The 17,270-nt window shown below is 43.2% G+C and overlaps 1 protein-coding gene across 6 annotated transcripts in view; it reads left to right on the forward strand.

The window, feature by feature from the left end:
* The window catches only part of pard3ba (par-3 family cell polarity regulator beta a), a 164,809-nt gene that overhangs the window by 50,483 nt on the left and 97,056 nt on the right, over positions 1 to 17,270 (forward strand). For all 6 annotated transcript variants that reach the window (XM_054793478.1, XM_054793487.1, XM_054793496.1 and 3 more), the window contains 5 exons: positions 455 to 541; positions 808 to 933; positions 4,330 to 4,814; positions 8,805 to 8,947; positions 9,114 to 9,242. In XM_054793478.1, the coding sequence (XP_054649453.1) occupies positions 455 to 541; positions 808 to 933; positions 4,330 to 4,814; positions 8,805 to 8,947; positions 9,114 to 9,242 (970 nt within the window). The remainder of the gene's footprint in view (positions 1 to 454; positions 542 to 807; positions 934 to 4,329; positions 4,815 to 8,804; positions 8,948 to 9,113; positions 9,243 to 17,270) is intronic.

Raw genomic sequence — 17,270 nt, forward strand, 5'->3', positions numbered from 1 at the left:
ATCTTGAGCCGTATCGTCCTTGTTTATGTGCTCTCAGGAGCCACATTTCAGATCTAGCACACACAAGCTTATTAGAGGAGCTCATTCCTGTTTTATCTTGTCCTTCCTCACTCTTTTACCTCTCCTCTTTTGTCCAGCGGCTTTGGGTGTTTAAGAAGCAGCGTGATAAAGGGTGAAGTAGCCACCCGCATCCCAGTTTTTTTGTGCATGCACACACACACACACACACACACACACACACACACACCGTATTGTCTAGTTTATACAGAGATTATCCCAAGTGTTCAGCAGGGCTACCTGTAAACCAATTTGTTTTGTTATCTGTGTTGCCTGGAAAAATATGCAGTTACATTAGCAGTTTGACTGTGTGTGCACATCTGTGTTGTGCTGCATTTGTGTTATTTCAAACATACTACTCGTTGTATTTGATTGGAGGTGTGCATTTTGTTGGCAGCACCCTCACAAGGACCGTCAACTTGCTGGGGGACCGTGGACCCCTGGGTATCCAAGTTATTCCCTACTGCTCATCTCTCAGTGGACGGTGAGGGTAAACGTGCACGCACACACACACACACACACTTATGCTTTCAAATACAGCCATACATTCTTCCTGCCACGTGAAATCCATCAGATAACGTAAGAGAAAGGCAGATGGCAATGTTGACTGGAGAGTCAAGAGAGAATGAAGGGGTGGCATCGAACGATGCGTTTGTTTACCTCCATGAGTTGACACTTTTCTCTGCTTTGTGTGTGTGTGTGTGTGTGTGTGTGTGTGTGTGTGTGTGTGTGTGTGTGTGTGTTGCACAGGATGCTGGGCCTCCTCATTAAAAACATTGATGATAACAGTCGCACCAAGAGGGAGAACATCTTTCAAGAGAACGAGTGCATCGTCCACATTAACGGCACAGCGCTGCAAGATAAAACCTTCGCTGAGTGAGTACATCGGGGCGTGGACACAGTGGACGTAGAATGTAAAAGCACATAGAAGTACAGTGAGAGTAGGTGTGTGATTCTCAAATGGTGGGCCAAGGGTGGGTTGCGGAGCCGACGTCAGTGGGTCACAGGGTCTTTGCCAAAAAAAAGAACAGTGTGATGACTACGTGTGTATCTCGTATCACGAATTATATCTGGAGATTAAAACGTGATGAGATTTCCTGTTCAGAAAAAAACAGTCTCGCGATAATAAATAAATTAATTAACTCATTAATCCCAGACATTTTGATGTTCATTTTCGCAGCCCTTCAGGGCCGGCCATTTTAGACCATTTAGACTGATCTTTGAAGGCACACAGAATATTGTGTTGTATGGCTTTATAAACATGGAACCTAACAAAAGAAGGGTAACATTTTACAATAAGGTACACAAAATTACAGTAGTTTATGAGGAATGAAGCTACCTAACCCTTACCAGTACTCATTAGTTACTCATTAACTACTCTAAGTTGATGTGCCTTAGTTCCTTAGGAACTACTCTACTCATTAGTTCTTCATTAGTTCCTCAGTAGCTACTGTACTTTTGTGTACCTTTATTGTAAAGTGTGACCAAAAGAAGGATTAGACTCCCATCTTTCATCAGAAAAAAAAAAAACTGTTTTCACCTTTTTCTGTTGTTTAGAACATAGGTAAGTTTCAGGAAAATATCAGTTCCCGGCTAGAAAAGCGAGAAAACCAGCTTTTTGTGAAAAGATACATTTCAAGCATAACTTTCACTTTGACACAAATATTTTTTGCTTTTGTGACAGCTCAAACATCTAAACGACTATACCAGCAACACAAATACTCAAAAAAGGTGGTTGTTTTACATCAAAATAACCATTTATGTACAAATATAACACCATGAACTATTCACAATGTACACATTTGGAACTGAACTACCAGTCCAGGGTGTACCCCGCCTCTTGCCTGAAGTCAGCGGGGATAGGCTCCAGCATACCCCCTCAGCCCTAGTGAGGATAAGCGGCATAGAAAATAGATGGACGGAACTACGTGTGTGCACGCGTTAAAATTTCCCTACCGTGCGTAACCTCCTGCACGCTACACTTCTCCACGCTCTCTCACTTCATTCTTTGTCATGTGTGATTTGTCCGTTAACATGATTCCTGCCAAGCTCTCATCAAATGCACTTCTGCCACCTTGTGGATGTTTTTTATGGTTTAAGAGTGCTCTGAGGTGTTAATGCATTAGTGGAGAGTTGCATCAGCACCTCTTTGTGCCTCTCATGCAAAAAAAAAACATAAAGACATATAAAAACGTTGTTGGGATTGTGCGTTCGGGATTATAAAAAAGTATTAATACGTCTCTGGTATTGAATGAGAATCGCACAGTAAATGACATTGAGCTTGACTATTTTGCCGGCCTCGATATATTGCCAGATGCACGCGTGTCTGTTTTCCTTTTACTCTCTCCTGCAAACAGGCAGGACGAGGGTTCACTTTGCGCCTGTTTTCAGCCCCTGTGCGTGTTTGCTGTATGAAATAAAGGCTTGAACCATTTGAAACCCTCTTGTCAGTCGTGCAGTGTCTTTGTCTATGCGCGGGGAGGTGGAGCCACGAGCAGGAGAGTGTAACAGAGGTGACCCCATCAACACGGATGAGATTGTATGCCGAATTTGTCCGAAAGTGGTGGCAGAGCCTTCGTCCCAACAGTCAAGGCTTGGTCGCCGGAACAGCCCTCTCCAGCCTCGAACAACCAGCGCTTTCATTGCCAATTGCATCTTTACAATCCGAAGGTGAAACATGGGAATGATTTCACACCGCAGACATGCTGAGCTAGAAAGTTTGTTGCTGTGTGAAGTATGTCACCACTTGCACGCCGATATCATTACCGGCAGAAAACTCGACGTGAATACGGTCCATTATCTCATTTTCATACCAGTTATGTATCGGACATCTTGAATGACAGCCTTCAGCTAAAAAGCCTGTGCTCGTTCCGCCGAAAGTCCTTTTTCGCTGTCCTTGCAAATTGGTAAAATTAGGATTTCATGGAAAAATGGAACTGACCATTGGAAAACAACTCCAGGATTTAGTGTCAAGGATTTAATTAAGAAGTGGAACCAGAAAAGCCTGGCCGCCATCGCAGTCGCCTAATACTTTACCTGTCGTCAGTTTGCCAAAAATAATCCTCCTCATTTTCCGTCTGCCGTGTTTCATAAGTAGTGTGTCTCCAACACACTCTCCTGCAATCTCCCATCCCCGTTCTTTCTTCTGCTGTTCCATTTCTGTGGTGCAGATGAAAAAGGTCTCTTTTATTGCGCCCAATGTTGTGCTGTGTGACTGTGTGCTGATAGAAGTCTATTAAAATTGCAGCCAAACATGACTTTTTACAGAAAGCGCAATGTCCCAGTCCAACCCGAAGGGTCACCAAATTGAAGCACAGCTCAAGTCTCATTCACCCTCCTCGTCTTTTTATGCTGAAATGACTTTTCCTGCTTTGCAAGCTCGGAGTGTTCCGCTAAAGCAGGGGTCTGCAACCCGCAACCGAATGTTCTGTGGCGGAATTAAGCGTGTGTCGTGCAATTTTCTGCCAAAGTTTTAATGGCAGTGTTTGCTGGTGAGGCAAGTCGTTGAGAAACCGCACAGCTGGTTAGCTATTTTGCTTGTTAGCGTCGTATGTCGCTAATGAACCATGGCACCTAAAGCGACATGGAGAGTGCTACTTGAACTGAAAGTAATTGATGTGTTACAACACTTTTATTGCAAATGTTGATCTGAAATTGGTGGGACTTAAGAAGGCTTAAGAAAAGGCTGAAGAAACAAGACGAATTCCCGAGTGGCAACAGCGGTGGCTCATCATACCGCCACGAAGACAGAAAAGGAACGTGACAAGACACTTAAAGGAACTTTTTTTGACCCACTGACTGGCTCGTGTTGTGTAGGCGTTTGTTTCTATGTTGCTCTGTGAAAACAATGCGCCCAGGAAGGAAGTTCCTGGGAATGTACTGTAAGCATTCCATGTGGTCATGAATGTGCCTGTTGCTACATGGTAACAGCATGGGTATAAAACCATAAAACCTTGTTGGAGGTGTTTTAATAGCGAGCTTTCTAGGCGGAATAGGCCTTTTTTTTTAAAAAAAAAAATCTGTTTTTATATCTTTTAGAATGCACGGAAAACATAAAGCCCTGTGTGCCAAATTCCAAAACCTTTGTGGCTCCAAGTGCGTTAATTTGGTGGAAAAGGTCCCAAATGGCTTTTTTGACGCTAAAGGTTGCTGACTCCTGCACTAAATTGATCTTCCCTTCCACGTTCTTGTAGTTTCATACTCATCTGAAACCAAAAGAAAAAGAAAATATTGCTCTTTACCCAAGTTATCCTATTTGTTTTCCTTTTAAAGTTCACAGGAAGTGTTCCGTCAGGCCCTGTCCTCCCCATCCATGCACCTGGAGGTCGTTCCTGTTGCGAACAAGCCTCGCTACGAGAAGGGTCTAATCGGCCAACTCTTCACCGCCGACGGCAAAGACCCAAAAGCAAAGAGTCCAATGGTAACCCGTGCAAAAATTGACCTCCAGCCTGTGGCCAAACAAGATTCCAAACCAAATCCAGTGGTTGGATGGCAAGACGCAGGGGCCAAGACACCTGAACCGCCTCTGCTGAACCCACCGCCCGTCGCCGCAAACCCACCGTCAACCGACGGCCAGTCGAGAAATGCATCCTCGGAGAGGGCCTCTCCCACACCTCCAGTGAGGATGGCAAGCTCTTCCTCGCCACCCAGGATCCGCAGGCAGAGCCCTCCCACCAACAAGAGCAGTGCTGTGCCTGACCCGGCCGACCTTCCAAACAAGAAAGGCGGCAAGAGGATCAAAATTGACTTGAAGAAAGGTAGATTCTCATTCTATATCATATTTATACTGCCTGTCTGACCTGCAAGCTTTCTCTAGCTTTCAAGGTTTAGCTGTAAACCTCCTGTGCTTGACCGCTTCTTAGGACTGCAAATAAGGGCAACAATACAGCAGCCATTTGTACTGTGGGCAGTAGAGCGATAGGTGCCCATGCCCAAAGGACTTGAGTCGGAGCAGGACTCTCTCTCCCTTTTAAAGGGTTTCCTCTGCTGTTTTAATGTTAGTTTCTTTTTCCATCAACTTTCAGTCCCCTCATCCATCTTTTGTTTAATTTTCGCTCCCTGTCTTTCACCTGATGCAAGATCAGAGCAGAGGATATTATGGGATTCTAATGCTCTCTCCTTCGGCAACAGGCTTTTTTCCTCTCTGTGATTGACAGGCGGCAGGGTTTAGGTGCGCTAATGTAGGGCAGGCGGAGGCTTAGCGTGCAGACCAGATAGCATCGTACACCGCCTTAGTATGCCACACCGGCTTTGCTTTCCCGACACACGTATACACTAAGTGTGGCACATATCACTGATAGCTTGGGGTTGGCAGGGCTGTAAAAAAAAAAAAAGGAGCCAGGTGCAGTAGGCTCTCGGGGGTTAATGGCTCATGCCTGTGTATGGCCTCAGAGACACACATTGGCTTGTAAATGTATCCGCACGAATAGACCCCGGCTCTTGGTCATGAGGAAAATCTTTGTGGAAGTCACGCTGCATCCCGAGGGAGGGAAGGCGAAGAGTGGCGTTATATCTCCCACATTCTGCTCTCTAACCTCCCATCTTCTGCAGTTACCTCCCTAAATCAGGCTCCGCTAGGTCTGCTCACACGTGAAATTAAAGGCAGACTCTGGCTAATCCGCCTAGCAGAGAAACCCTGTCCCTCGGACTCAGGTTGAACACAGAATCCAACACAAGTTGATAAAATATTTATATAGCCGGCTTTTGTTTCAGAGGAAACTCTGTGTGGCCGTAGTCTAATATTGTTGCCACTGAAAGTTTGGCACTTTCTAATTCTTCATAAAGAAATACAGTATATAAATACACACAGTTGTTGGTACCCAAGAAAAACTCACAATGGTCACAGAAATAACTTGAATCTGAAAAAAGTAACAATAAATAGAAATTCTATGAAATACAACCGATGAACGTCAGACATTGCTTTTCAAGCATGCTCCAACAGAATTATTGAACAAAAATAAACTCATGAAACAGGCCTGGACAAAAAGATGGTACCCCTAGAAAAGACTGAAAATAATGTGACCAAAGGGACATGTTCATTCAAAGTGTGTCTACAACCTTGCAATCAAGTCAGTGGGCCTATAGATAGGACTACAGTCGGTCGCTGTGCTGTGCTGTTTGGTCACATGGTGTGTACCACACTCAACATGGACCAGAGGAAGCAAAGAAAAAATTGACTCAGGAGATTAGAAAGAAAATGATGGACGAGACCTTAATCCTATTGAGCATCTTCGTCTGGAAAAGACACCCTTCAAACCTGAGACAACTGGAGCAGTTTGCTCATGGGGAGTGGGCCAAAATACCCACTGGGAGGTCCAAAAGTCTCATTGACACTTACAGGAATCGTTTGATTGCAGTGATTGCCTCAAAAGGTTGTGCAAGAAAATATTAAGTTATGGGGTACCATTATTTTTGTCCAGGCCTGTTTCATGAGTTATTTTTTTTTTCAATAATTCTGTTGGAGCCTGGTTGGAAAGCAATGTCTGACGTTCACTGGTCACATTTCATAGGATTTTTATTGATTATTACTTTTTTTCAAATTCAAGGTATTTCTGTGACCATTATTAGTTTTTCTTTCATTGAACGAAGGGTACCAACAATGTTGTCCACGTGTGTATTTATACAGTAGATTGCAAATCTTATTCTTTTCCATGTACTGTTGATAAAGGTAACTGCAGATCAAAATGGGCTTTTCAACTCCTATAAACTATCACGAGTGCACTTTTGAGCTGAAATTACTTTTAAGCAACATATCCAAGTGGATAATTTAGTGATTTCAAATAGCATATATTGTGATTTCCGGTGTGTAAGCCGCTACTTTTTTCTTAAACTTTGATCCCTGCGGCTAATTGATGGCCGTGTTCTAATCTCGTGGCATCACCTTCACTTGAGAACTACTAATAATCTATTTGCCTAGCGCTAGTAGCAGAACATCTGAATCACACTTGAACCGTGTTATTATGTGCACGGAGGGCTTGCGTTCAAAGACACCACGTCATTTAAGTTGAATTCACATTTCAGTTAACACAGCTGCGTTAGCTAGGTCCTGCTCTTATGGAGGTTTTTGTTGTTTGTGTGTGTTAGATGAACCACCTACTTTCACACCAACAGCGCAAGGACATCCACTTTTTGACATGTCCGTGAATGCGTCTCGCGTAAGTGTGGTGGAGAATGATGGACGGAGAGACGTGAGCATATATGTGAGGTATATGGTGTGGGAAGTGCACTGCTGTTGATGTCAGAATAAAGTTATAAATAGAGCGTCAGACTGTGTGTGAGTCTGTGGGGTCACTCCACTGTGCCTCCATCTGCTGTCATAACAGAAAGTTGTGGCTTGCCATGATGTGCATGCGTTAATTAGAACTTATACGAACAGTATATATGTTTCTCCAGCATTTTTTTTTGTTTATTCACACCATTCAAGCATCAAATCGTTCAGCTCATTCAGGAATCCTATGCAACCATTTGTTTTTTCAATAAAATTCCCAGATTTTCCAAAAATCCAAAAATTCCACACAATTTTTCCCATTGAAAATGAATGGGCCATTTTTCTGACTTCAGACCACCATTCACACTCACATTCATTTCTCAACCGATTCAAACCATTCCACCATGGAAACATTCCACACATTCAGCGCTTCAGACTAGCATTCCAAAAATTCCAACTTTTCCCAACATTCCCACTTTTCCTTTGATCTTAATTACTCCACTACTTCAACATTTTTCAACTAATTCCAACATCAAATCATTCAGCACAAGTATATCTATTTTTCACATTTAAACATTTCAAATTTTCCCCAAAATTCCCATTTTTCCAGTAAACTAATTAACTTAAGGATATTACTTTGATCTTAATTACTCAAGTACTTCAACATTTTTCAACCAATTCCAATATCAAATCGTTCAGCACAATTAAGTATATCTATTTTTCACATTTAAAAACTTCAAATTTTCCCCCAAATTCCCATTTTTCCAGAAAACTAATTAACTTAAGGATATTCCTTTGATCTTAATTCCTCAAGTGCTTCAACATTTTTCAACCAATTCCAATATCAAATCATTCAGCACAATTATGTAATAGTATATCAGTATATATAATAGCATTGAAAAAATTGAAAAAAACCCTGAAAATTCCCATTTTTTTCAGAAAACTAATTAACTTAAGGATATTTCTTTGATCTGAATTCATCAAGTACTTCAAAATGTTTCAACCAATTGTAAAAATTCCAACATCAAATTGTTCATCACAATTAAGGATATCTATTTTTCACATTTAAAATTTTCAAATTTTCCCCCAAACTCCCATTTTTCCAGAAAAAACTAATTCACTTAAGGATATTCCTTTCATCTTAATTCCTCAAGTATTTCAAAATGTTTCAACCAATTCTAACAATTCCAACATCAAATCGTTCAGCACAATCCAGACGTAAAGGCTACTGATAACATTTAACATACATCATACACATTTCGCCTTTCATGATGTCATAGTCTTGAATACTCTTATACGTCACATATAATTCGTATTCCTTTTTTTCTTTTTATTATTCCTCTTTTTGCTCATTTTTGTTTTCCCCCCCACCTCATCAGGCTTGGGCATTCACACACGATGTCTTCAGCCATTGCAGTCGTCCAGTTATCCTAAAAACGTTCACGTAAAGAATGAAATAATAGTGTTGCCACCGTTAACGTTATTTTTGACAGCCCTAATTGAAAGGATTACTAATGACACGGAGGATCTCTTCCTGCAGGGGCCGAGGGTCTGGGCTTCACTGTGGTGACGAGGGACTCCTCAGCTAACGACGGGCCTGGGCCAATCATGGTGAAGAATATACTGCCACGCGGCGCAGCAATCAAAGACGGCCGCCTGCAGCCTGGTGACCGCATCCTCGAGGTACGGTAGCAGATGTGAATTTCAACCAGAAATAGTCATTAGCAGCAGAAGCGTTGAGGCACCCATGCTGAGAATAAAGCTAATTCAACTCCGCTCAGATGATACAGTTATTAATTAGTGTGATTTTATGTTTTGTTTTTGTTGCTGTGTTCTTTGATGTGCACAGGTGAACGGAATGGACATGACAGGCCGCAGCCAGGAGGAACTTGTGGCCATGCTGCGCAGTACCAGACAGGGAGAAATTGTGTGTGTGGTGGTGGTGCGACAGGACGACATCTTCCTGCCACGGGAACTGGTACGGAGCTCAGCTTCCTAATGCAACGTCCCCGTTCTATCGCCTGCTCATCTGTGTCTCCTGCTGGTCATCACTTTTGTTCCCGTTTCACTGTGTCCTCTCAATCCCACGCTCTCCTCTGTCATGTCCCTTTTTTAACATTTCCTGCACATTGTGACACTTTTCCCCTCTCCCCTCTAAGGATCAAACACATTTACGTTGATACCCCTTTGCCAATAAACATAAAACATGGGTGGACATGCACACACACACACAAAGCACGCTCCGGCTTTCCTGTCCCGCTACGGGTTGTTGACACAGCTATGCCAGAGGAAGTCACGCACAAGCCACAGCGGCCCTGCAGGAAGCGTGTGAGCACGGCCACGAATGTCAGCACACCACGGGTGATGATGGACCCTTTACCTGCTTCAGTTAAAGGGTTCAGAGGTCACCATTGTGACTTGGGTCTCTCTGGGGTTATACGAAAACAACACATAAACATGAGGTTAGGTTTCTGCATCTTTGTTCTCTGTCTGCTGTGGTACTTATTCCCGCTCTTTCCTCAAAGAGCTGTGAGAGTGACGCCATGGGCTCAGTAGTAGCTGATGCATACAGTGGCGTTTGCCCCCTTCCTGATTTTATTTATTTATTTATTTATTTATTTTTTGCATGTTTGTCACACGTAAATGTTTCAGATCATCAAAGAATGACAGTCAATGACAACACAACTGAACACAAAATGCAGTTTTCAAATGAAACTTCTTATTATTAAGGGACTTAAAAACTCCAAAGCTACAAGTCCCTGTGTGAAAAAGTGATGGCCCCCTAAAGCTAATAAGTGGTTGGGCCCCCCTTAGCAGCAACAACTGCAATCAAGCGTTTGTGATAACTTGCAATGAGTCTCTTCCAGCGCTGGGGAGGAATTTTGCAGAATTGTTGTCATTCAGCCACATTGGAGGCTTTTCCTTTTTAAGGTCATGCCACAGCATCTCAATAGGATTCAGGTCAGGACTTGGACTAGACCACTCCAAAGTCTTCATCCATTCAGAGGTGGACTTGCTGGTGTGTTTTGGATCATTGTCCTGCTGCAGAACCCAAGTTGCTTTCAGCTTGAGGTCACCAACAGATGGCCGGACATTCTCCTTCAGCAGAATTCATGCTTCCATTCATCACAGCAAGTCTTCCAGGTCCTGAAGACCATCACACTACCACCACCATATTTTACTGTTGCTATGAAATTAAGCTATGAAATGCAGCATTACTTTTACCCCAGATGTAATGGGACACACACCTTCCAAAAAGTTCAACTTTTGTGTCTTTTTCACAAAGGTCTTGGGGTTCATCAAGATATTTTCTGACAAAATTAAGACGAGCCTTAATGTTCTTTTTGTTCAGCAGTGGTTTTGGTCTTGGAACTCTGCCATGCAGGCCGTTTTTGCCCAGCGTCTTTCTTATGGTGAAGTCATGAACACTGACCTTAACTGAGGCAAGTGAGGCCTGCAGTTCTTTGGATGTTGTTGTGGGGTCTTTTATGACATCTTGGATGAGTTGTTGCTGCGCTCTTGTGGTCATTTTGGTTGGGAAGTTTCATCACTTTGCCATTTGTGGATAATGGCTCTCACTGTGGTTTGCTGGAGTCCCAAAGCTTTAGAAATGCCTTTATAACCTTTTCCAGACTGATAGATTTCAATTAATCTCAGTTAAGTTGTGTTTTAACAGGGGGGAGGGGAGGCAATCACATTTTCACATAGGGCCATGTAGCTTTGAATTTATTTTCTCCCTTAAAAATAAAACGTTTCATTTAAAAACTGCATTTTGTATTCAGTTGTGTAATATTTTTGTAATATTTAAATTTGTTTGATCATCTGAAATGTTTAAGCATGACAATCATGTAAAAAAAAGAAATCAGGAACACACACACACACACACACACACACACAGGAACATGTAAACAGTGATATATTCTTGAGCTACTTTCACGCACACACCTACGCATGCACTGACAGTACAACACATCTCAAAGTCCTTAAAAAGCATGAGTTACTGGTTCCGAAAATAGTTTGCCCTCATTAATGGCCCGGCACTCTTGGAATAACAAGTGCACTTTGAAGAGCCTCTACAGTCTTTTTATCTAACAGTTGCTTGTTTTTTCGTGCATTGGGAGAGACTTTAGGAGGGGAAGGGCATTAAAGAGAGCTCCTTCCCTCTTGTTTCCATCAAGGCTGTAAAAGTTGGTAAGACCCAGGCCCGGTACACACGGGAACGCTCCTGGGGTGTTTGTTTGTTTTTGCCGTGTTGAAAAAAAATTGCGTCCACACAGTGTCGGATCTGTCAATAGTCACCTCCACACGGGAATGTGTCACTGGGTGAAAATGATGTCATACATGAGGCTCACCTGCATGTGGCGCTGCAAATCACGCAACGCAGCAAAACTGCAGAAAAAGAAAGGACGCATGCGCATGAGGCCCGTCATCTTCTGCTGGTCTGGACCGACGACAAAGAGGAATTACTTCTGCGAGTCGCTTTGCATGATTAAACAAAAAAATATCAGGGTAATGTTGACTGGGAGTAATGCCTGGTGAAATATTCAGCAACATTGCGAGGCAAAACTGTGGTGTATATTTTTTACGTTAACCGAAAAACACTACGCTAGCCGAGGTTTCACTGTAATAACAGAAACGGAGGTAGAACTGTACGTAGTTGGTTATCAAAAGCTCTCCAATGCCCCTTGAATTTCCTTATCACATGATGTTAAAAGCACACACAAGATGACATACCACACTCTACAAGCACTTAGCCTGCCACCTCTGTTTGAAAAAGCTTGATCATGCACAGTAATGTGCAGTCATTCCTAAGTAAGGGACACAGCGAGGAGTGGGAGCGTGGTCAAAGATCAGCTCTGTTAAATAACGCTAACCTTGGCGCTACCGCAGTATTGTGCAAAAAAGGACACTTGCTGATTCAGCAGTTAAAGATCAGGTCATCTGGCTAAAAGGGGTTTCATTGCTCGCTCCATCACCCCGGTGCCAAGCTACCTCGTGATTTACATTCCCCACTCCAGTCCTTCATCCAGTTGCTTTTATCTCCTGTGTACACGTAAAGTAGACTTGACGAGGAGAGCGAGCAGAGCTGCTGATTGATTAGTTTCAATAGAGACTATTGATGTTTCATGAGCAGCACAGGGCTGGGCAAAAGCCCTCAGCAGGGCTGCGAGGCACCGTGGTCCCTCTCCGCCAAAGGAGTAACAATAATGTTACGCCGCAAGACAATTTTGTCTGTCTCCTGTACTCGTGAGCACTTTCTATGCAATTTAAAAAAAAAAAGGATAACTTCTAATTACAGTTTAATTCCTGACGCATTTTTACGCAGCACATTCATGATGGCCTCTTTTTGGAAATGAGAAAGATGCTTTGTGATGTGGTGAGTTTTGTAGTGGAAGTGCGATGGATACAAGATTGTGTGTGTGTGTGTGTGTGCTATGATTTTACAAAAGACAGGATGGGGGGGGGGGGGGGGTCATTCTGCACATGGTTGACCTTTAGCCTGCAAGCCCTGGCCCTTCTGCAGGAAAAGAGGTCGCCAGACAGAAAGTGGCTCTGCAGCGTGTGCAGTTTCTATTTTGTCAAACTCTCTTAATGCGCCACAGCCCCTCCGACTGCACACTGAAATCGGTCCCTTTAGAGTGGCTCGATATTTGTTTTATACCGATACTGGCCAGCACTTCATGCCCAATTCCGATATCAACCAGTACCGATATTGGCAGCAGCTCTTGTGTCAAGCTAATGTCAGGTCACATCTCGTGTATAAAACGGGCCCCACAGTCATTAAAAAAAATCATGACCAATAAAAGGAAGGCGCAGTACTTCCCCCTCACATAACCAGCACTTTCACTGTGAATCGAACCTGCAGTCGCCGCTTCTTTATGGCGGTTAATTGGGTCCAGGCCCGACCGCAATAATGAATTTCCATGAAGTCGGATTCCTCATTTATAAATAGAATAATTTCATCGTTAGAGCATAGAAAACTTGCTTTAGACCTTCTAAATAACATTTCTGGAGCCCTCTAGACATAATATAACACCCCTATAGTCATCTTTACACTTGTATTACCCAATATAGTAAACATGATCAGAGAAAATAAGACATAATACAGACGCACACACACACACCTTGAGCCTACAGTTTGTTTCATTTTTGTTTCACACGCTTATATAGTAATAATACGTACGTACTTGTACATTATAGTTACACATACACAAATATATGAATATGAAATATATTTCATGAATATAATTGGAAACATGGCAATCGAAGCCGTGAATGTTTAAGCGTGACAGGCCGTGGGATGACTGTAATTTTCGGAGACCCTTATTTTGTTAGGTGCCATCTGCCATCATTTTTATTGTGAAGGGTGGAAGTGTGCTGTTTTGTCTTTGGGCTTTTGAAAGCTGTGTGGTGTGACGGTGACTTGCCGATAATGATATCAGCAGAAAAACCGATACCAATATGAACTGATATCTCATTTTTCTGACAATATCGTCCGATAAGATCCGTGGGCCAATATTATCAGGTCTGCCAAGTCCTTGTCATTCTCTCATTTTGCTTTCCTTGCCCCATATTGTGTGGCAAAGGTGTAAAGTGCCAGCCAGGCAGACATTAAGGCGATTAATTGGAAGCTTTACCGTTGCTGTGGCGCACGGCGAGATCTCATCTTAATTGAATGTCGCTCTCGTCGCTAATCCTGAGGCTTTGAACCCTCCTCCCCCCCACCCCCGAAATCCTCCACCACAAAAGCCTCTGTGTGTAGTCGCTGTGTATCACCCCCTCCTCACCACCCACCCTGAGGAAAGAGAAAGCTCTTCTTTTGCCCCGTCATTTGGGTTTTGAAGAGGTTGGTCTGTCTGCTGGCTACATGCTTGTTAAGAAACCATTGCCGAGGGCAAACAGTGCAGGCAACAGGGGTCGCAGAACAGAGCCACGGGGTCTCAGCCACCCTGGGGATGCAATCTGCCCTCAAGGAAAGGGCATTAGAGAGGATATAGGAGTGAGTGTTCCAGTACTTGGACCACCACTGAGACCTAGGTGCCACATCAGCAATGAGCTTCTACAAATAAACAGTTTTTTTGCCTTTGCGTCGCAAAACACTTTCAACTAGCCTTCCATAGCCTTCTCTCTCTCATTGGGACATCTTTAGCTCACTGGTGCCGCTAGATTACAGAGGTATTTAGAACCTCCCAGGGTGCCACCTGAGTCGTCTCTCACATTTCACGCAGGAAGTCATGAGTCACCTTTGTAGTTCTGCCGGTTTGGAGAAACTTTCAAATCCTTTGTTGATAAAAATAAGCCCGCACTGAAATGCTGTTATTACGCTCGAGTAGAAATAGATGAGTGCCAAAAAGGCCATTTTTACATATCACGGCGGAAAATATGCTGAGGATTTATTACTTGTTATTAGTTGTTACAAAAATACTCACTGACATTTAGGGAGTGAAATATGCAATTGCCAGCCAGGCAAGATTCAATACGGGAGCTGTGGGGTAGAAAAATGCAGGGGACACAGCGGTGAGATCAGGTGACAGGGAGGAGTACAGGAAAGCCAAGGCCAACCTACACAGAGGCATTACATTAGCCAAGCGGAAACACAAACAACACACTGAGGACAACTTCAGTGACAACAAACCTCGTGCCATGTGGCAAGGCGTAAGGAATATGCCTGAGTTGTACAAACAAAGCAACAATAACCCAACCTCGACTGACTCCTTCCTCCGTCCCCCCCGGGCATACAACAATGACTGTGCAGTGATGGACTCTGAGCAAGAACAATACCTTTTGTGTCTCTATTGTTTTGTCTTTCCCAGTCTTACAGTATACATACTGTATATTTTAAGATTCTCAGTCGTTCGGGTCATGGTAATCCGCAAAGGTGCCTCGATTCAACCTTTGCTCCTATTAGATTACTCAAAATTTTTGTTGTGTACTGTAATTTGCAATAACAAAGACGCCAAATCTAATCTCATTTAAGGTCCGTTGGTGGTAATGCATCCTAGGGTGCGCTCACATCGGGCCAGGTCTGCTTTAGGCGGCTTTGATGCAACTACGCCTCACTCTCTTGTCGCCACTGGCCTACACTGCATTGCGCTGTACTCACTGGGGTTACATCAAGGCAAGGCAAGGCAAGGCATGTTCATTTTTTGAGCACAATTCGTCCACAAGGTAATTGAAAGTGCTTTAAGGAAAGGAAGGGTAAAATTAAAATCACTTCATAGAATTATTCCATAAAACATAAAATCATTGTAAATTCCATAGAATCATTACATAAAACAAAGTGCATTAAAAGTGAAGAGTGCAGATCAAATACGTTCAGTTGTCGTATGCACAGTTGAATAGAAGTGTTTTCAGCCTGGATTTGAGGATTGTCGCACATCTTCTGGAAGAATGTTCCAAATTTTGGCAGCATAAAACTGAAACGCAGCCTCACCGTGCTTAGTCCTGACTCTGGGCACCCGCAGGAGACCATTCTTCAGGAGACCGCCCTGTTGGAGCCTGAGATGGAGATGGTTCATGTGGCTCAAACATGGCAGAGATGTACCTAGTCTATTCTCTGAGCTACAGGAAGACAGTGCAGAGACCTTAGGACTGGACTGATGTGGTCATATTTCCTGGTTCTAGTCAGGACTCAAGCAGCAGCATTCAGGATGCACTGCAGCTGTTTTACAGCTCGTTTACAGAGCCCCGTGAGAAGGCTGCTACAGTAGTCTAGCCTGCTGGAGACAAATGCATGGATTAGTCTCTCTAAATGTGGCTTAGATGCTGTTCCCTTGAATTTGGCAATGTTTGGCCGATAGTTCTTCAGTATTGTGGCATCAAGACTGCTTCATGACAGCAATTTTTAGGGTCTTTCAAAATGTTCCATGCTGAAGTGAGATGTTAACTCGATGAGTGAGTCGTCACCGCGCCCTTGGGGTCTATTTGATTGGCCGGCATGGGAAGGTTCACCACTGTTCCATGTTTTTGCCATTTGTGGATAACCGCTCTCACTGTGGTTTGCTGGAGTCCCAAAGCTTTATAAATGGCTTTATAACCTTTGCCAGATGGATAGATTCCAATTAATCTCGGTTATGTTTTAACAGGGCCATGTAGGTTTGGATTTTTTTCTGCTTAAATAATAAAAAGTTTCAATTAAAAACTGCATTTTGTGTTGAGTTGTGTTGTCACTGACTAATATTTGAATTTGTTTGATGATCCGAAACATTTAAGTGTGACAAACGTGCAAAAAAATAAGAAATCAGGAAGGGGGCAAACACCTTTTCACACCCCTGTATGTCATGCGGTGTCAGGCCTCTTGTCCCTGAATGACACAGCGCCGGCGCCTTTCTCTTGCACTCCATTTTACTACGCTCTAATGACAGACAATTTCCGTCCCCCCTGCTGTTGATATTTCCCGGCCCCATCTCAATGTCTCACTGTCATTTTCTTTAACATTGAATGGAAGCAGGAGAGTGGTTGGACGAGGGGTAGAAAGTAGAGCCTGGGGAAAAAGAGAGTGGGAGAAGGGGAGGATTGAGAGATTAAATGTAAAGAATCAGGAGTGAGCGACTTCGGTGTGTATACCCCCGGGATGGCTTATCACTTTTAAATGCTCCTCTGTGCCTCCATCACCCGCTCCCCCCCACTGTGCTCTAGAAGGAAGTATGAAAAGGTTATTATGTTTCCTTAAAAATGGCTCGCTCTCCATCTGTGCCTTTCATCTCCACATGGAATAACCTCTCTACAGTACTATATTCTTTTCATACTCTGCACCTTCATCTCTTTCCAGAACAGAACACCTGCTTCTCTCCTCAATTTCTTTGCCTTTCCGTAACAGATTTTTTTATGTTTTAAACATTTTTCAGAAATAGTGATGCCAGAACATACAAGATCAGTCAGTGCAGTTGATTTGGAACTCAATCTTTAGCGATCATACACGACTTCAGATATTAAAAGGGGGCAAGAGGCTTGATCTGATCTTTTCAAATGCCATGAATTCACTGGGGCTTCCTTCGTCCATCTT

The sequence above is a fragment of the Dunckerocampus dactyliophorus genome, chromosome 1 (assembly GCF_027744805.1).
Source record: "Dunckerocampus dactyliophorus isolate RoL2022-P2 chromosome 1, RoL_Ddac_1.1, whole genome shotgun sequence".
In the NCBI taxonomy this organism is placed as follows: Eukaryota; Metazoa; Chordata; class Actinopteri; order Syngnathiformes; family Syngnathidae; genus Dunckerocampus; species Dunckerocampus dactyliophorus.